Here is a 22,148-nt window from a genome sequence, read left to right on the forward strand (position 1 = left end):
AACTCAACCTTCTCCATCTAATGAGATTGAAATTATATTTGCACTGCCCTGTATATACTATTCATTGATCTGGAAAGCTATCTCAGCAGGGTAGGAGTGGAGGAAGAGTAGAACTATAGATCACAGTACACAATGGGATCAGAGATCTTGGGCCAGAGTGCATGGGAAAGTTGGAATTGGAATAGTAAAATAAAATATAAAGCCTCTCTCTTAGGAGAGGCAGGAAATTCAGCATGAAAGTTCACACAGCAGTGGTTCAAGTAAAGATTGAACTTAAATTAAGTGTCATTACCAGAATTAAGATATTAGATGGAGGCAAGTGAGATTAGAGTGGTGATGGGACAGTTGACAGTTGGTGAATGATTATTGGACGTATCGGGGGTTGGCTAGTGAAACCCATGCTCTCGCAAGCACTTTGTGGGCCTCTTTTGGTCAGGGACTGTTTGTGGGCATCTCTGTACAAATCCCAGGCACATCTGCATGGTGGATTGGTGGTCCATAAGTACAATTAGTTCTCCATCTTTGGTATTAATATAGTTGTCATAACCCCTATTCCAGTTATTGTGATACATCACTGAAATGGTTTCCCAGCGCATATACAGTCAGGTGCATAAATATTGGGACATTGACAGAATTTTCATATTTTGGCCTCTATTCACCACCACAATGGCTTTGAAATGAAACAAACAAGATGTGCTTTAACTGCAGACTTTCAGATTTAATTTGAGGGTAATTACATCCAAATCAGGTGAACGGTGTAGGAATGACAACGGTTTCTATATGTGCCTCCCACTTTTTAAGGGGCCAAAAGTAATGGGACTATCAACTCAAAAGCTATTTCATGGACAGGTGTGGGCTATTCCCTCGTTATTTCATTATCAATTAAGCAGGTAAAAGGTCTGGAGTTGATTCTAGGTGTGACATTTGCATTTGGAATCAGTTGCGGTCGACTCTCAATATGAGATCCAAAGAGCTGTCATCATCAGTGAAGCAAGCCATCATTAGGCTGAAAAATCAAAACAAACCCATCAGAGAGATAGCAAAAACATTAGGTGTGGCCAAATCAACTGTTTGGAACATTCTTAAAAAGAAAGAACGCACCGGGAAATAATTCTTCTGTCATCCACCACAGTTGTTTTCCATGGTCTTCCGGGTCTTTTGGTGTTGCTGAGCTCTCCGGTGCTAAGGGGTATGCAGGTGCACAACCTATATGCATGCCAACAGTTAAAGACACATATGTACACAGTTACACAAAAAGTTTCACAAACACACACACATATATATATATATATTTTTTTTTTACACCGACACTATTGTACAGACACATATATACAGCTGCACAGACATATCTGCACACACACACATTTATATATATCAGCCATAACCTTACAGGTGAATAACATTAAATATCTTGTTACAATGGCACCTGTCAATGGGTGGAGTATATTATGCAACAAGTGAGCCGTCAGTTCTTGAAGTTGATGGGGTTTATTTACAAAGTGTCTGGTTGTAAATCCGGGTGTTTCTGATCATATTTATGACTATGCCCAATATTTAAAAGGACAGTGCTTTTACTAGCCGTGTCTTGCTAGGAAAAGCATCACCCTTTTACATATCGGGCATAAAAATGATCAGAATAGACCCCGAACTTTGAAGTAGGAGAAATGGACAAGCGTTAGAATCTGAGTAACTTTGACAAGCGTCAAATTGTGATGTTTAGACGACTAGGTCAGAGCATTTCTAAAACGGCAGCTCTTCCAGTATGCAGTGCTTAGAACTTACCAGAAGTGGTCCAAGGAAGGACAGACAGTAAACCAGCAACATGGTCATATGCGCCAAGGCTTATTAATGTGCATGTGGGATGAAGGCTAGCCTGTCTGGTCCTATCACACAGAAAAGCTACTGTAGCACAAATTGAGCAGGGGACCAGAATCAGAAGTTGTGCTGGCTTTTTCACAGAACACATGAAATTGCCATTGAGGCCAAAAGCAAGGAAGAAATGAGGAGATAGTGTCGGTCCCAGCTAATAAGACCTGTGGCAGTCGTAGGCATCATCGAAAAAAGGAGTCTGTTTCAGAGAAATCCCTCATTTGCTTGATAGGCGGCCTCAACAGTGGCCTCCTTAGGTGACGACACCTGTGGTAGCTCTCTACAGTTGCCTAGTGGTAGCGCCGCTGCTGCATCCAAGGATGCTAACAGCATCCATCTCTGAATCAGGACCAGAGTACACCCCTGCAACATGCCCGCAAAACTCCCATACAGGGGCCTGTGTGCAGCTGTATGGGCCCTCTCCTCTTCAGCAGAGCAGTAGACTGTGGCTTTGTGCCTGAGTCTACGGCACATGCGCAGGTCTCCGGGAACATGGCGTCCGTGACTTATGTCTGGGGACATCTTTACTGAATATGTGCAAATCACTGGGAAAATGTCCACAGCGTCATTTTCCTGGTGATTAAATTCTATAGAACTGGTCAACGTGGTACTCCTCTGGAGAGGTAAATATAATTTTTATATGAGTGCAAGATGTTCAGTGTGGGCCCCCCTGCACCCAGGGGCCTGTGTGCTGCGCACACCCTGCATCCATTATAAATACGCCAATGCTCCCATAACATGCCTATCAGATGGAAGATCTTTGTGCATCTGCATAGCCACCTCCCAGTCACTGCCCAGGAACACCCAGCATATTGCAGAGTCTATGCATCTCAATTTATCCTCCATCTCTGTGCACACTACACAGAGGGCCTGATTCAGACCCGCTTACGAGCGCAGGACGCTCGCAAGCGGGTCGATTGTGCCCTACTGCGCATGCACGCGACGGAGGGAGCTCCATCGTGTGCATGCGCGAGACCCGTCGAGAGATGGGCTTCCCATGGGAACGCCTACCGTCATTAGTGATGTCAGTGGGAGTGATTTTGGCTCTGATAGAACCAAAATCACCCCAGGGCTTGCGGCAGCGAGACCCTACCGCAGGGTCTCCGTCGCAAGCCCGATGGTCGCGATGGTCAAGACCATCGCGACCATCATCATGGACGCTTGCATATGCTGTGGGTGGTCACCCACAGCTACGCGAGCGGCCTGGAGGCCGCTCCAAGTTGAGGGAGGAGGGCCCTGATTGAGAGCGAGCGCTCTGGTCAGAGCATTCAGCTCTGAATCAGGCCCAGAGACCAAGTGACGCATACGCGGTGCAACTTTAGAGATTTAGACGGATGCACAGTCGCAAAAAAACATCAGCATTGTACCCAACTCAGCCCCTACATGTGGTTATATAGCATCAAAAATATATCACTAAAAGCAGTAGACAGTCAATTACTTCTAGCCAGTCACTAGGAATTCCCTTCCCTGTATTAAACCTTTGGCATTATACAATGACACAAGGCTAATAACAACATAACTGTATAAATCACTCTGAAATGTCCTTATTTATCAATAAATGTAATCATGCAGTATTATATTATATTGTATTTGTACAAGCCTTGGTAACATCTGTCTTTGTCCTATTACCCATATTTGCCTACTTTTGAAAAGTAGTTTCAGGGAGATTACACACTATAGTAAAAAGTGCGGCGCTAGATGTCTGACACCACCCAAAAGGCGTGTCTAGATCCACCTATGGGCGTATCTGTTGCCAATTGGGTGTGTTCTGGACCAAATTAAATTACAATTACTTTAAGTAAATACTTGGCATGTGATACCAAAATATTCTGTATTGCTGACATGGAGGCAAATTATGTCAGTACATTCCCATAGACACGGGCATAAGAGGGCCTTGCAAAAGGAAATGTGGACAAAATAAGAATCTGCTCCCCCACAATGATTCTAATTAAAATTCTTCAATAGATGACCACACAAATATAATAACACATCTTACTATATGCTGACACCCTAGCCCCCCCACTGACATTAATATGTCTCTTCTCTGCCACACTGACATTACTAGATCTCCCCCTACCACATTAACATTACCAGATCCCCCACACACACATAAACATTCACATTAATAGATTCCACCACCCACAAACACGCACACACACACACATTCCCCTCACCTCACCTCTCCTGCAGCACTGACACTGACCACAACAGATATAAAGGAGATTTTTTTGGCTCAGCCTCTGAATTGTGAAACACTCACACACAACTCCTCGGGCTCAGACAGCTCAGCATCAGCTCCTCCTCCATGTGTCCTCCTCGGGCTCAGACAGCTCAGCATCAGCTCCTCCTCCATGTGTTCTCCTCAGGCTCAGACAGCTCAGCATCAGCTCCTCCTCCATGTGTTCTCCTCGGGCTCAGACAGCTCAGCATCAGCTCCTCCTCCATGTGTCCTCCTCGGGCTCAGACAGCTCAGCATCAGCTCCTCCTCCATGTGTTCTCCTCGGGCTCAGACAGCTCAGTATCAGCTCCTCCTCCATGTGTCCTCCTCGGGCTCAGACAGCTCAGCATCAGCTCCTCCTCCATGTGTCCTCCTCGGGCTCAGACAGCTCAGCATCAGCTCCTCCTCCATGTGTACTCCTCGGGCTCAGACAGCTCAGCATCAGCTCCTCCTCCATGTGTCCTCCTCGGGCTCAGACAGCTCAGCATCAGCTCCTCCTCCATGTGTCCTCCTCGGGCTCAGACAGCTCAGCATCAGCTCCTCCTCCATGTGTCCTCCTCGGGCTCAGACAGCTCAGCATCAGCTCCTCCTCCATGTGTCCTCCTCGGGAATGGCTGGGCAGAGAATGCTGGGAGCATCAGTCTCTCCAAGCAGTCTGTGTGAACTTTGGCTGGTTAGTCAGCTGCTCTGTGCAGGGGTGGACCCAGGAGGGATCTCTCTGTAATAAACGGACTCCCTGACCCTGCGTCTACATCTGGACTTGCGCATGCGCAGTCCGGACTTTCTGCAGCGCTGTGAGGAATGCGGGGGATTACATCTAGTTTGCGGGGTAGCGGGAGCTCCCACCTCAATTCGGGAAGCTCCCGCGGAATTTGGGAGGGTAGGCAAGCATTCTATTACCTGATATATGTTTGTTTCTCTTTTAGCTCTCCTCAGTCTGTGGATGGATTTGACTAGTGGGATGATTAATATTCAGCTGATCCCTCAGTATCCAGTGATCCAGGAATCTGTCACCCTGAGTGTTACTGAGATCACTGGGAGTATTGTGTCTGTCACTTGGTATAAAGGACTAAACACCAGTGCTGGGGATCAAATCCTCACATATATTCCTGGTGTTACTCCCTCACTAATTCCTTGGCCTCAGTACTTCCCTCGGGCCAGGCCTTTACCTAATGGCTCATTACTGATCTCAGATCTCCATATAACAGACAGCGGTGATTACACAGTGCAGATACAGACAGAGAAACCACAAGAACAAGCCTCTGTGACCCTGACTGTCTATGGTGAGTAACGTGTAGTCACTGTGCCAGGCAGATGTGTGATGAATAATCAGAGCCGTAACTAGACTTTTTGGTGCCCTGTGCCAGAAAGAGCATTGGTGCCCCCCTCATTTTTCAAAGGGACATAATGCACCCAAAAAAGGGCCATGGCTTCATGGGGAAGGGCAAGGGAAGAGATAGGAAAGGCCAGGAGATGCTGGGGATGAAATAAGAGGAAGCTACAAGGAAGAATGATAATAAACAGAAATTTGACAGGCCCAAACAGCGCCCCTTGACCTGTGGTGCCCTGTGCGATGGCACCGGCCACACTACCCTAGCTACGGCCCTGTGAATAATGATTGGTACCTTCTATGTGTGCGGCTGCTGGGTACAGTGGTAGCTCCAGCTCTGGATATGTTTATATTACATCAGCCCTTACTACTAGGCTGGAAATCATAGAGTGGGACAAGCAGGCCCAGATTAACAATTCGGCAGATGGGGCTACAGCCCCAGGCTTCCACATAAAACTAGGCCAATCATAATGACAGCATGATGATCAGTCACCCAGCTGGCCACATGGTCATCCATAAATCAGAAGTAATAAAATTGTGTTTGTATTTTCCTCACAAAATTATGCAATTTTTCTGCTTACATGTATTTAGGGAGAAATTGGGGCTGATAGTGAAGGAATGTACACTCCTACATGTTACTGGCCACACCCACAAAGCACTGGCCACACCTCCTCCACTTTATGGGGTCTATTTACTAAGCTTTGGAGAGAGATAAAGTGGATGGAGATAAAGTACCAGCCAATCAGCTCCTAACTGCCATTTTTCAAACACAGCCTGTGACATGGCAATTAGGAGCTGATTGCCTGGTACTTTATCTCCATCCAAGGCTTAGTAAATAGACCCCCTAAGACTCAACTGCCACTCTTTGACCATCTGAAAGGTTGGGATGCAATCTCGGTCTGACAATGATGGGTCTTTCTCCTCATTGGTGAGAGACACTCTCGGCCTCATACAAAATTTTACTTACATCTGTTCTGTTAGTGTAAAATATGCTTTCTGTATTGTAAATGCACTCCAAAAAATACATACATATACAACTATATCACCTCTAAAGTCCGTATGACTGGAGAGGTGAAACAGGTTCAGGGGTAAATGCAGAAATATGATAGTGGGGATATTTATATTTATATATATATATATATATATATATAAACACACAAAGAAATGCCCTTAACCTGCGCTCAGCTTTATTAGTATATAATAAATGGCTACAAAACGTCTAAAACAATCCCCCTGTTAGTAGGGGCTAGAACACAATATTTTATAGAGTAGTATAGAAGATGTGCCCCAAAGAAAACAAATAACGAATTGTTCACTTCAATTAAATATATAAAAAAAGTCCAATATAAAATAAGCTCGTAATCCAATTTGCAGTATTATAAATTCTAAGAAGAGATGGATCCTACGGCCGACTTGTGCACTTTATGTATACTAAAAACTTCAGTGTGGCTTTTCTCCCATACAATTGGATTTTCTTAATATGAAGAAAAACTCCTTATCTTCTTAAGGAGATAAATATCTAAAAATAAACCCTTGCACCAAGAATACACCCAAAGAAGGCCCAAAGGCCACCATTAATATAAAAATATTTATTATACATAAAATCTTTTTCAATCAACAGTATACAGCCAGATAGAATTCAGAGTTGTATTGATATAAAATAATATCACACCTCAATATGTATAACGCCCTTATATAGGGTAGATAGCACACACCCTTATATATACATAAATATATATATGGAGATGGAAAATTGCAGCACCAAAAGAGGTAGAAACTCTTACACTGATTTATAAAAAAAAAGGTTTTTTTCCATAATTGTATAATTGTATACACAAATTAATGTATAGAGGCCCTGATTCAGAGCCGGACGCTCTGAAAGAGCACTCGCTCTAAATCAGGGCGTTTTTTTTTGTGTGACCACCCACAGCTATAGCGAGCGGCCAGGATGATGGTCACGATGGTCAAGACCATCGTGACCATCGGGCTTGCGATGAGACCCTTGTGGTAGGGTGTCGTGGCCGCAAGCCCCAGAGAGATTTCGGCTCTAACAGAGCCGGAATCTATCCACTAACATCACTCGTGATGTCAGTGGGGCCGCCCCCAAATGGCAGGCGTTCACATGGGAACGCCTCCGTTTGGGCAGCCACCCCCCCGGTCCGCCCACCAAAGGGGGCGAGCTGTCACTTAACATCGACAGCTCGCCCCCTTTGTTGCGAGACCCTGATTGACGGATTTCCCGTCGCTAGCCGGGTCTCGCACATGCGGACAACGGAGCCGGCCACCATCGACCCGGTTGCGAGTGCTCAGTGCTTGCGACCGGATCTGAATCAGGCCCAGAGACCAATGGGAAAGAAAACCTGTATAGATGGTGAGCTACCTGTATACAGCACTCCCCAGCAATATAGGTGTCGGCTCAATCAGAAGTGCAACACTGGAGATCTGTTGCTGACGGAAACATACAATAATTAAATCTGCATTTGAGCACCCAATGTCTTGTATATCTTATGTGTATACAAAAAGGAATATTCAATTCCATGTAATAAGGTAATTATTTCAAAGTGCAATATGTGCTAATGTGCAAAAAATTTGATAAAACTCTAATAATCTTTGGTATTTTGTGTATTCGAAAATTATAGTACATTCATACCATAGAGTGCATCATGCAAAAAAAGTAGTACATAATAGACTTTTCTTAATGCTTTTAAAGTGCACCATGTTTATGTATACATCAGTAAATGCAACAATATACCCTTAAACAATGATCTAAAACAATATCTAAACAATAAACAATATCTAAAACTGATAAAAATAATTGTTTATATCAGTGCATTGTGCAAAAAAGGTGCATACTAGAATTCCACAGCACCTATCATTTTGTGCAGCAATACTATCACCTATTAATATATATAAATATGCAAAAAATGGATACACAATTACTTTGAGCTAAAAGAGCAATTTAATAAGACAATATCTAGACATAAGAGGTGGAGTAGACAATAAGTCAACATGCATTGCACATTTTTTTTAACCACTTGCCTGGCACGGTCGTATCAGATACGACCATACCAGACTGGGCTTTCCCTGACTTGGTCGTATCTGATCTGATACAACCAGTCAGAAATGCCCTGTGGGTGGGTGGCTGTTGGAGGAGAATGTTCCTGCAGCCACCAGCCCCAGAGGGACCTCCACGGTCCCTCTGCAACTACATTTTCTAATCGTTTCTGCTGATCACTGCTGGGCACAGTGATCAGCCAGCCCGGCGCCTGCCCCCCTCTATGCACACACCCGGTGCTGCTCCTGGCAGATGCCGGGTTAGTGAACTAAATGGAGCCTCTGCTCCTATGTAAGCCCCGTGCAGCCTCTGCCTGCTCCCTCCCAGCCACTCGCTCCCCTCTTCACTGATCAGCTCGGCGCTGCTCCTTGCAGATGCTGGGCGGTTGCTATGAAAGGAGCCTGTGCTCCTGTGGTAATGAATATATAGCCGCTGGCCCCCTGATTAGACCTGGCGCTGCTCCACGCAGACGCCGGGTTATAAGACTGAATGGAGCCTGTGCTCCTGTGTAACCCCAGCGTGGCTACTCGCAGATGCTGGGGTAATGAACACATACACAGCTGCTGCCCCCCCTGGTTTAGACCTGGCGCTGCTCCTCACAGATGCCAGGTTATTACAATGAATGAAGCCTGTGCTCCTGTGTAACCATGATGCTGCACTGCCGGGGAAATTCAGTGACTGGAAACTCTGGGCCTGATTCAGACCCGCTCGCGAGTGCTGAGCGCTCGCAAGCGGGTCAATGTTGGCCCAGTGCGCAGGCGCACGAGGGAGCCGGGTCAGTCGTGCGCATGCGCGAGACCCGGATAGCGACGGCCAAGCCATCGCTCTGGGTCTCGCTACAAAGGGGGCGTGCTGTCGATGGTGAGAGACAGCACGCCCCCTTTGGTGGGCGTGGCTGCCCAGACGGAGGCGTTCCCATGGGAACGCCTACCATCTGGGGCCGGCCTCACTGACATCACAAGTGATGTCAGTGGGAGTGCTCTCGGCTCTGATAGAGCCAAAAGCACTCCAGGGCTTACGGCAATGAGACCCTACCACAAGGGTCTCATCGCAAGCCCGATGGTCGCAATGGTCTTGACCATCGCGACCATCCTTTTGGCCACTCGCATAAGCTGTGGGTGGTCACCCACAGCTATGCGAGCAGCCAGGAGGCCACTCTAAAAAAGAGAAGGACGGCCATTGGCAGGTTACAGTGATTTGGAACTCATACTTTATCCCCGATCCATCCCTTCTGCCCTGCTTACAGAATATTTGGTGCTCTTGAAGTGTGCTGCTCATTCCTGACCGACACAGATCATATGCTGGCCCCTGAAGTGTGTACTGCTCATCCTTGACCCACACAGATCATACTGTATGATGGCCCCTGAAGTATGCCCAATTCATACCTACACACACTTCTCCTCCTTCTTCTCTTCCAAACAACAGGGGTAGGCAATCCTAAGGATTGTTCACTCCTACCTCTCCATCTCTTCCCAGCAAAAGGGGTGGACAAACCTATGAGGATCATTCACCTCATGATATTGGAGACATATTGTTGTGAGTCCTGTGATAGTGTAGCTGAGGAGAGAGAGAGATAGACATCAGTGATTGAGATAAGGATACAATTGTTAGATATTACAGTGACTGACACAATTATAAAAAAGTTATAAAAACTGTGATCATCAAAGTACGGTGAAAACCATTATCCATGTATCATCTACAATAAGAGTGCAGCGATGTCCACCAGTGATATAGATTCTGATTCTGGAAGTGACATGTATTCCAGTGATGAAGAATAACTACTTTTTGATGCCACTCATGAAGAGCAAGATCAAGAGGAGGGGCGCCAATTTTGCGCTCTATACGCGCAAAACTGTGGTCCAGCGCCACCACAATTTCCCTTCATGGGTGAACACCAAGTGACAATAGAAAGTGGAATTCTGGGATATTTCAAATTGTTTTTTGACCTACACTTGGTCGAATTGATTACTGTGGAAACAAATCGGTATGCTGAACGGTGCAACACCACGCCAGTTTTCAAGAAGCAATGATTGGGTCCCAACAAGGGCTGCAGAAATACTGGTATTCTTATCTCTGCTAGTGCTGCAAGGCTTGATACAAAAACCTCTGCTGGAGTGGTACTGGTCTAAAAGGAATGCCCTGGCGACACCATTTTTTGCATCAATAATGTCCCACAGATGGTTTATCTTACTGAAAAAATTCCTACATTTTGTAGATAATCAGGCTGAAGAAAAAGCCCATCCCAACCCCAAACACCAGAAAATATGGCTTGTTTAGTCCTACTTGTCCAAGAGGTTTTCTGAACTACTGACCCCAGAACGAGACTGTCAGGACTTTAACTATTTCAGTACATAAAGACAAACTACACTTGCCGAAAGTTCCACTGTGGTCGTTGGAGGATCTATCCTTGTTACTGGCATTCATCACATCCAGTGCACAGAGTGTTAAAGTGATCATCTGTTTCTTAGGTGTGGTCAGGTTGTTGGATTCCTTGATTGCTTATTATTCCAAACCTGATTCTATTTGGGTCACATGTTCTGAACTTCCTATGGATCACAGACCTCTAGTATAAACCCCTGTTACTAACTATGCCTCATATGCCTCAACTATGTCTGTGCAACGTTACTTTCAGGTCTTCATTGGACTCTGCCAGATCCCCGCTGTGCCTGGTGTATGCTGTGGACCTCGCTACATTCCTGCTTGTGTTCCGGTTCAAGTTCTGATACATGTTATCAGCTGCACTACAGAGCTCAGCATTGCCATTGTTTTTCCGTTGTTATCCTGCTCTATTACTGCTATTCCATTCTACGCTACACTATTTGGTTTACTTGTTATTATTGACTCATACGGACACTGGGGTTACTTCTTCTACAGTTGTCAACTGCACTGTTACAGTCTATCCTACCAGGACTGCATTATGCCTCAGGGCTCAACCCCACTCCGGACCTTCATTACGCCGCAGGGCTCAACCCTGCTCCGGACCTTCATCCTACCGCAGGGCTCAACCCTGCTCCAGGCCTTCATCACATCGCAGGACTCAACCATGTTCCGGACCCTCATCACATCTCAGGGCTCAACCCTGTTCCGGACCCTCATCACATCTCAGCGCTCAACCAAGTTCCGGACCCTCATCACGTCTCAGGGCTCAACCGCATTCCGGACCCTCATCACATCTCAGGGCTCAACCCTGTTCCGGATCCTCATTACGTCTCAGGGCTTAACCTCATTCCGGATCTATTTACATCTCAGGGATCAACATTGTTCCGGACCTCCGTCACGCTACAGGGCTCAACCCTGTTATTGACCTCCATTCTATCCTGAGGCCCTAGCCTTGTGTTGAACTCGGGGTTCCACCCCACACCAGTTCAATGTGTACTTTGAACTTTGTTTCTCACAGGGGCATTCCCCTGCACCTGTTAGTGCATGTCATGAACTTTGTGTTATTTAGATTTAATGTGGAACTTTGCCATACAGTTTTTGTTCTTGAATTCTTGTTCTTCTATTTACTTTTATTTCGTGTCAGTGATATTTCATGAAAAAGTCATTCCTAAAACCACCTCAGTTTATATTTCCTAGTAAGCCTGACTCTTCCCAGGAGCCTCAAGTGTCTGTAGCTGTGACAGAGACATCTCCATTGATGAAAGTCTACTGCTGTACAAAGGCAGACTGGGGTGGAAGCAGTATATTCCAAGTTAAATATCCAGATTTGGAATAAAAATGTACATGCTGTGTGAAGCAAAATCAGGATACATTTGGCACCAGCATTATATATACAGGCAAAGGGACTATAGTGGACACATAATACCAAGGTTTACCATTATCTGTGCAAATAGTAATGAGTCTATTGAAACCCTTACTCAATAAGGGATATTGCTTCACAACAGACAATTTTTATACATCCCCTCTATTGTCCGATATATTGCTGACCTATCGGACTGACACCTATGGGACCCTGAGAATGACCTGAAAAGATGCCCCTGAAGCACTGAAGAAAAAACTGCAAAAAGGAGATATTGTAGGCATTCAACGGGGAAAAGTGTGTGTGATGAGGTGGAGAGATAAAAAAAAGATGTCTGTATCTTATCTACAGTCCACAACATAGAACTTGTAGAAACTGAAAAATCCTACACAACCAAAATCAAACCACAGGCTGTTATTGATTATAATTTGACAATGGGTGGGGTAGACCGTGCAGACCAGCACATTACTAATTATCCCATAAGCCGTAAAAGGGGTAAGACATTTTATATCAAAATATTTACCCACCTATTAGACCAAGCAATTTGGAATGCTTACATCCTGTTTAAAAAAAATGGAGGTGGTAAAACCCACCTACAATTTAGACTGGAGCTAATAGAGAATCACCACACAGCAGAGACCTGCACAACAAAACGTGGCCGGCCACCACCTAGCCCAAACCGCTTACAGCTAACAGAGAGGCACTTCCCAGAGTATGTCCCTACTACAGAAAAAGACAATGCAGCCAGAAAATGTGCTGTTTGCTGCTCTAAGAGAGATGAAAGTGGCAAAGAAAATATGCAAAGAGACACGGTTCTACTGCATAGAGTGCGACGTTGGACTTTGTGCTGTGCCTTGTTTCAAAGACTTTCATACTGAAAAAAATGTCTAAATGTTCCATTACACTGAAAATTACTGTTAAATGAGTTTTATATAAGTCTTAAATAGTTTAAAAGTGTTTAAAGTTCAAGTTCATGAATTTAAAAAAAATAGCTATTTTATGGTATACTATGTTTCAAAATAGAAAAAAAAACAGAAAAAAAAAAGATTTTCTTTAATAAAATTGTGTTGAATAAGTTTTAACTAGATGTTCTTGACCTAATTCAATCATAAAAAACCCGACAATTTCGGAGCTGTTTTTGGGAAAAGAATTTGCCCGTTAAGTGGTTAAAAAAATAAATTAATTAATAATATACTGTACATAACACATCACATGAAGTATATAAAAATGAGTTATCAGGTAAAACAATGGTAAGTTCATGAAAGGTGAGAGAAGTCTCCAACGCGTTTTATCCGGGTAACAGACTTCTTGAAGAAGGAAGCACAGGTACATACAGAAAATAATCAAATGAACATAAAAGATCCCAGCACTCCTCTTGCTTGTCAGTCCACTGCAGTGGCTTGCAGCAACAATCAGCCATGCTCTCGCAGCATAGCTCTTTGTCCCTGGCACTACAGCCACTTAGGCCTACTAATTGGCTGCTTGCCGGCATCAGTGCAAGGAAGACTAGGTGAATGGGGGGTTTAGACTCCTCCTCTGCTGCTGATTTCATGCTGACTCGGTGACATAGAAAACCCGGAATTCCATATTTCCACTTTGAGCTGTGCAGCCCAGAAAACCCGAAGTTCCAAACTGCTGCTGTAGCTGCAGAATATGCTGGTCTTGTTTTCTTCTCCCTTAGGGGTATATTTACTAAAGTGCGGGTTTTTAGAAGTGGAGATATTGCCCATATCAACCAGTCAGATTCTAGCTATTATCTTCTAGAAGCTGCTAGATAAATAGTAAGTAGAATCTGATTGGTTGCTATGGGCAACATCTCCAATTCAAAAAACCCGCACTTTAGTATATATTTCCCTGCTGATCCCACCAGAATGTGGGCAACTCAGGTGAGAGACCACCCCTCTCACCACAATGTAATATAAAAAAAAAATATATACACTGTATATATATATATATATATATATATATATATATATATATATATTAGGGATGTGCAGGCTCGGATAGGTTCGAGTTTGCACGCCGAGTTCGGATTTTTCCCTCCAAAAAAACGGAACTCAGAACGAGGCAAAACGTCATCTTGCATGCACAAACATCATCATTCCCAGACAAAGTCCAGGAATGATGATGTTTGTCAAAACTTCTCACCCTTTTCAACCAGACACACCAGGGTTATTGCATAGGGCGCATTAGTAGTTGGCGCAAATTGGGACCACGGCGGTATGCCATCAAGGCTGGTTGTTTGTTAATACTTTTAAGAGCTGGATCAGTGGTGATAATGGACCAATGACGTCTGATGGCCTTATTTGTAGTCTTATCAGCCAAATCGTAGGTAGCAGGGTATATCATTCTTGACAGGTTAATATTTGACAAACATCTATTTACTACTGTCGGTGAGTACCCTCGTGCGAGGAATCTGTCACGCATCTCCAACAATTGTATTTCAGACACATCCTGAGATGTATTATTTCTTAGAACACGTAGAAATTGTGATATGGGGAGTGACTCCTACAGGTTGCTTATGTGATGGCAAGATGCATGCAGCAATGTATTACGGTCTGTAGATTTGCGATATAGGGTTGAGCTCACACCTGTACCATGATGTGAAATGGTCACGTCAAGGAAATTTATAGTATATTTATCTAAATTAGTGGTGAAGCGTATGGGGCCATCGATTGCATTGAGGGCAGAAACCATGTTGAAAAATTCAACATCGGTACCCCTCCAAATCAAAAACAGATTGTCAATATACCTTTCATAACAAACAATCTTTGGGCCAAAATGGCCCAAAATATATTTCTTTTCATACTGCTGCATGTACAGATTGGCATACGATGGGGCCAGATTCTACCCCATCGCCATGCCCAACAATTGAATATAATAATCACCACAGTAGAAAAAATTATTAGAACCAAGTACAAGATCACTTAGCTCACATAGGAACTCAATTGGAGGTCCCACATGCGTACCACTACCAAGACTGGTTCTGACCGCCTCAATACCATCCTGGTGTGGTATCACGATATAAAGGGATGATACATCCAAGGTGGCCAACCACATCACATCAGTAAGATAATTCAGTAACAAAATTTTGTCAAGGAAATCAGTTGTATCACGTAAATAACTCTCCTTTGCAACTACACGCGGTTGGAGAAACCCATCAACAAAAATCACTAGGGGCTGAAGCGCAGAGCCCCTAGCAGATATAATTGGACGCCCTGGTGGGTCGACCAATGTCTTGTGTATTTTGGGTAGTAGGTAGATAATCGGGCATATAGGATGTGGAACTGTTAAATAGGCTGCCACACTTTCATCAATCCACCCATTTTGCACTGCCCTACTAACTACCTGATCAACCCTACCTTTGATCTTATACATTGGATTGGTAGCCACCTTGGTCTAAGTATGTGTATCACTCAACTGGCGAAGCACTTCCCGGTCATAGTCGTACCAGTCTTGTTCCACAACGGCCCCACCCTTATCTGCCTGACGTATCACCAGTGACTCATCATGTATCAATCTATGTAATGCTTGTCTCTGTACATAAGTCAAGTTGTCATATCTTTTGGAAACATCGGAGACGGACATATCATGTTCCACTAGTCGTAAAAAAGTCTTGATACTGGCGTTACTTGACTGAGGATCAAACGAGCTGGGATTTTTAAATTTGCTAACGGTGTTCATTTCACTAGAGTTTGAGAAATATTCACGAAGATGTAATTTACGTCCAAATTTATAATGTTCTACAGACCAATTAAATTTATCGTGTTGTACCGTAGGTACAAAAGAAAGACCAAGTGAGAGGACCTCTGTTTCAGCCTGAGTAAGTGATCTACTAGAGAGATTATAAATAGGCTCTAGTTCTTCTGTCGCCCCCTTCCCCATTTTCTTGTATTTACCCCTGAGCCTGCTTGGGTATCGGGGGCCCGTCTGGAACCTAGGCCTTGGCCTCTGCCTAAAAAAACTCCACTAGGAGGACGTTGGTTACTTGATTCACTTTCAGAATTTGATTGGGAAGATGACATATCAAATCTAGCAGGAACCGTATATTTTGGGGTACCACCTGGGCATCTAGAAAAATTATCGCCCCTAAGCCACCGAAAGACTTGGTGGTTAGTATAGTCAGAATTAACAGTAGCTATTTTTTTATGTTTAAACATAATAAGGTCCCTCTGATAACTGTTAGTCTGTTCTTGCAATTTCACCAACCAACTCTCAGTATTATCAGTGGTCAAGGTATCAAGATGGCTGCTATTTAACAGTCTTATTTCATCTCTGACTTTGGGCAATTCATTCCCCACCTCCTCAATTACATATTCACACACACATGCTTATATATATATATATACAGATAAATATAGCACACATATATACACATACATACATATTTGCACATACACACACACACACACAAAGGTCACTTGTTGAGCATGCAATTACAACAATGGGTACAGATGCAGAACAAGCAGGCCTTTGTGTAGAGTAGTAAAGAAATGTCTGTGCTGCACTGGCTGTAACACTGAAGAAATATCTTTACACTCTGCCCCGATTACTGGACCACAAATGTATATGGAGAACATACCCACTTCTCCCCCTTTTCAACCAGACACACCAGGGTAAGGGAGAGGAATATTTAAATCTCACTGAGGATCTATATAGAAGGAGTGGGATAGCACTGCAATGGGGGTGGTGATAGGCCTTTTTTTTATATATTTTTCTCTCTCTACACACATTAAACACCACCAGTATTTCAATCAACCCCCCTCCCCCCCCCCCCCCGCATTACAGTGCTGATTCACTCCTTCTATCTATGACAATTAGAGAGGCTGGACACCTCCAAACACAGCTGCACACAACTCCCTCCCCGTGTGTCCCAAACCCACCCCCATGTTTCACTTTGAGCGCACTGTCACAGAACTTCACTTAGGATCTAGTTGGCATTTATTTTCTTATCCTACTGACTCCTGCTTTTAACACCTACACAGCTCCAGTTCTGCGCTCCTCACTGGTCTGTGCGTGAGGCTGCGATGGTACTCGATGTTATAAATGGTTTTGCGGTCTTGCTAAGGATTACGAATGTGTGTAAGGTAAAGTGGCTGTACTTATCACAGCCGTAGGGAGGGTGGTGCGGCTGGTACCTCCGCACAGGGCGGTAGCATCCAAGGTCACAGGCCCGCAACCTGTCCGGCTCCGGAGGTCTGTAGAGAGACCTCCTGCAGTGCTACTTGGCACCCGCAGAGCGACGCCGAAGAAGTTACCCGCCCTCCACCCACCCCCAGGTGGAAATAGGTAAGCACTCAGAAGGAGGAGGGGGTGGAGGGGAATACGAGGGGTGGCAGTGCATCACAGGGCACACTGCCACCCAGATACGGCACTGGTACTTATGTTGTGCTGCGTCGGCATAGCGATCGCAGTGGATTAGCATACTATCGCGTAATCGCTATTGCAATCCGTAATGAAGCAGGCCATTTATCCCTTGCTTTGGAAGGTCCTCTTATAGCAGCATCTGACTCAGACTGCAAAATCCACTCAGATCTTATACTAAGGGGGAAATATACTAAGATTCATATTGGTGTGTGATCTCTAATCACAGCTCTTCATCTGAACATTTTCCACTGTAAATCACAAATTTACTAAAGAGTGTATTTGGCTGGCATTTGATGGTGATACTCACCATGTTCTGGTGTGTGCGACTTCACTTGTATTGACCCATAATCACACATGAATTCACAAATTCCAGTAGCGTGTTTATCAGAAGCAAATATAGATTAGTGAGATCCGTGCATGCTTCTCTGTGTAAAAAAAGCCTTTAAAGTGTTAATTAAAAAAATAATGATGTTGGGTCCCCTCTCCCAAGCATAACAAGTCTAAGGCTCTTTTAAGCCAGCCTTGGTTAAAAAAAAAACAGGGAAAAAAATGTGCAGGGGTCCCCCGTATTTATTGACCCAGCACCGGGCTCTTGGATCTGCCCTCGTCCTAAAAATATGCAGAAAACTTTGAGTAGGGGTCCCGTATTTTTAGAACCAACACCAGGCTCCACTAGTGGGTGGGTAATGCCACAGCCTCCCCTGCATGCCGGTACTTCATAGAACCACAAGTGCACAACATGAGGGGCATTAAGGGCCCGCTGGTACCTGTAGTCTCCATGTAAAAGAAATATAAAAATATTGACAGTATACTGTACACACACTAAATGTTTTATTCTTTTATTATACATGCAGTCACTCATTCACTCACTCGCACTCACACTACATACTGAACTTGTCTCTTGTGTTGGTTCGTCCCCTTGTCCAGTAGCATCCTAGGTGAAGATTAGTCCTCTTAAGTAGCATCCTTAGGTAAGAAAATAACAAACCTAACAGACGGACATAGCAGAGCTATAAATGTACATACTATACATACAGTACTGATGCCGAATGTCACACGAGTGTGTTCCTGCACTTGGAGCCCCGCCAGCCAATGAACGGCTGCTGCTGAAGGAAACAGACCTTTGATTGGCTTTGAATTACTATCTCTGAGCCAATCAGCAGGCTGGCCATTGATAGACGTAGACAGTCACTCACAGTGGGTTGGGTACGGGATCCCGACGGACAGAATGCCAAAGTTCAGAATACTCACAGTGGCACCCCGATAGTCAGAATGCCAACAGACTTTGATAAGTATTCTAACCCTAACCTTCCCCCTAACCCACCTTTCCCGCAGCCTAACCCTAACCCTCCCCCTCTCGCAGCTTAACCTTAACCCTTCCCTCCCACAGCCTAACCCTAACGATGCCCTAAATGCCTAACTTTAAACCTAACTCTAATCCTAACCCTAACCTTAATACTCACTGTTGGGATGTCATCGGTCAAGATCTTGGAGCCGGGATTCAGACTGCTGTCGTGATTTCAGTGCCGGGATTCTGATCACCAGTATCCTGAATGCCTGGATGCTGACTACATCCCCTCACAGCCATTCAGCTGCTTACCAGTAAGGAAATGGTTATGGTAACTGAAGCACATTCAAGTGACTGACTGTAAGTGCCAGATCATGGCCAGATTTAGGGTATGCTAATAGGCTGCAGTCTCGGGGCACCACCACCAGGAAAAAGGATCATATTTTGTTATTACATTACTCCTCGCCGACACCTGGCGGCATCGAATGAAAAATCTCTCTTTGCAATATCCAGTGGCAACTCAGGGCCAGATTCAGACCCGGACGCTAAGCCGCGAGCAAATGCAGCCAAAAGGGACCGGGTATGCAAATGCCGCGATCACACTGTCTGTTGGAAGGACGCCCTCTATGCCTTAGAGAGCGACGGCAGAGTGAACGCAAGCCAGTATAAAGATGCCCACCTTTCTCTCTTAGCACACGTCATCTACAGGAAGTGTGTGACTAATCGGGGACATTGAGAGCCATCGGAGCTGCACGCAGCGCTTGAGGTAGACCCTACCCCACCGCAAGCACAGCGATCAGTGCTGTCTAAAATACAACCAAGTGACTTGTACAATGACGCATCTTTGATAATTATGCACAACCCTAAAACACCGTTTAGACGCCCAGACACGCCGGCGTTCGCAGCACCACTCCCCCGTTCACAAGAACCTTCCCCTGTTACCACCCACAAACGGCGCTGTCACTCAAAGTAGCATCCCGTCTGTGTAATAAGAGTGCACAATTCCTGAGCGCAGTGAGTGACTTGCGCATGCGCATATTGATGCATACGCATGCGCGAACATGCAATTATTGGCCATAGCGTGCGTTCACGGCTTAGCGTCCGGGTCTGAATCAGATCCTCAGTCCCACATGAATCCGGTGCTGCTGCCTCACATTGACACTGAATGGTGCTCAGCTCTCTGCTTTTATCCCTGATGAACATCATCACGCAGCAACACAGCAATACTGCCAGAAAGGAGCCGTGTAATAGCACCGCAGTTCATGCAAAAAATAAAGAGGAGAGAGAAAAAGGAAGGAAAAGAGAAATAGAGAACCAGAGATAAAATAGTTATTGCAAGAGAGAAGGAGTCACTTAATGGCATATGACAGTCGTTACCAAAATGAGTGCTGTGGCACTCTAATGTTGCCATGGGGCACTTGCAGGAGTGCTATGGGTATGATAGGCAAAACCAATATAGGTGGCTGCCAATCATAAAATATGTGTACAAACAGGAACGCAATCCTGTCTACCATCACATAACTGAACCTCAGGATGACATATAAGTACAATTTACTTCATATAATAATATTTGTTGAATTTCTCATTAAAAATTTTGGCCTAGGGATACCATGAAAACAATGCTGATACTGTACTCTAGGGCACCAAGTTTGGGAACCAATGGCATAAGGTAAGAAAATGGTGGGGTAGAGGAGGCTTAATGATGTGTATGACATTTGTAAAAAGGCCCACATGAACAACTATATACGGGATGGTGTCAGATAGGACCAGGCATGAATAAATAAAAAAATATAGTATGGGGCAAAGAGAATCAGACCCTCTAAAAATAGAAGGAATGTGCAGAAAGAAACAAGCCCAAATGATAAATATAAAGGGGGGGCAGATATATGTAATGGCACTTCACTAACCATTAATATGTGTATTGGCACTAACAAAGCAGCATACTGCATACTAAGCACATGAGAAGAAATGGTCACTGCACTATTATAAAATCCTTCCAGCCCTCATTCTAACCAGCTGCTCCATTCTCCATTCTCTCTGTCTATCTACTCCATCTGTGTCACCCGTCTGTATGCCCAGAGCCGTAACTAAACTTTTTGGTGCCCTGTGCCAGAGAGAGCACCCCATTTTTTAAATATGGACATAAGATAGTGCACTTGAAAAAGGGCCATAGCCTCCTGGGGAAGGGCCAGAGAAGAGATAGGAGAGGCCAGGAGATGCTGGGGATAAAAGAAGAGGAAGCTACAAGTGAGAATGATAATAAACAGGAAAATTGACAGGCCCAAACATCGCACCCTGCCCTGCGGTGCCCTGTGCCATGGCACTGGTCAGACTTCCCTAGCTATGGCCCTTTGTATGCCTCTCCCCATTAGAATGTAAGCTCTTACAAGCAGGGCCCTCTTCCCTTATGTGCCTCTCCTTTCCTTACTTATACTATCATCTACTCCAAACTCCCCACAAGGGCACCTAACACTTGGTTGCTGCTGCTGCTTATTTTGAGTGTTATGATCGCTAATGGTGCAATGTGTATAACCATGTCCTTGTCCTGCATTGTTATGTACTGTAAGTCACTGGTTTCTTGTTCGCTCATTTGTTTATGTACTTTGTTAGGTGCTGCAGAACCCTTGTAGTGCCATATAAATAAATGAATAATAATAATAATAATTATAAATATGTATCTATCAAATTAGCAGTTATGACATGCACATGCTTGCCATAATTATAGTATATAAAAGGTATAAAATCAGCATTTTATATACTCACAGGCAGATCAGTTACCATGAACTAACAAATGTGGTCAATAGATTAGTAAGCCATTAAGTGATGCCATTATGTTGCATATTCAAAGAAAAAGATGTGTAGTGTGGCTAAGTCGCAAGGTCCGTGGCATGATTTGAGCACAGGTGTATGAGGATGAGGACACATCTGTACATAAATCAGGGAAGCAAAAAAAACCCAATACAATAAACAGGGGTAAGGGATGATGGGGAAAAGGGGAACGCAGCACAAGTAAATACAGACAATGTGTTCTCTAAATTATAGAAAATATAATCACATGATGCAATGGCTATGTCTGACAGAGGTGCTCTCAAGAAGTAATAAACTGAGTACAAGGGAAAAAAGAGAAAAGTAACTCCTTTGATTGAGGCACACTGTGTCACATATATTAAAATGTAACTTTTAATTGAATAAATTAAACATTCTTTGTACAAAAAAACACATCATATGGTCATCATGTTTAAACCAAAGAAACTAGAGTGTGATCACACCTAGTATGAGAAA

At 44.3% G+C, this 22,148-nt stretch overlaps 1 protein-coding gene across 1 annotated transcript in view; it reads left to right on the forward strand.

The window, feature by feature from the left end:
• Positions 1 to 233: 233 nt before the first annotated feature.
• The window catches only part of LOC148453332 (cell adhesion molecule CEACAM7-like), a gene marked incomplete at its 3' end in the record, with an annotated part of 28,413 nt that continues 6,498 nt past the window's right edge, over positions 234 to 22,148 (forward strand). Inside the window, exons 1-2 of the mRNA XM_088462272.1 lie at positions 234 to 315; positions 5,014 to 5,370. Of these exons, the coding sequence (XP_088318398.1) occupies positions 234 to 315; positions 5,014 to 5,370 (439 nt within the window). The remainder of the gene's footprint in view (positions 316 to 5,013; positions 5,371 to 22,148) is intronic.

Source organism: Taudactylus pleione, unplaced genomic scaffold, assembly GCF_031769625.1.
Source record: "Taudactylus pleione unplaced genomic scaffold, aTauple2 ptg001179l, whole genome shotgun sequence".
NCBI classification, from domain to species: Eukaryota; Metazoa; Chordata; class Amphibia; order Anura; family Myobatrachidae; genus Taudactylus; species Taudactylus pleione.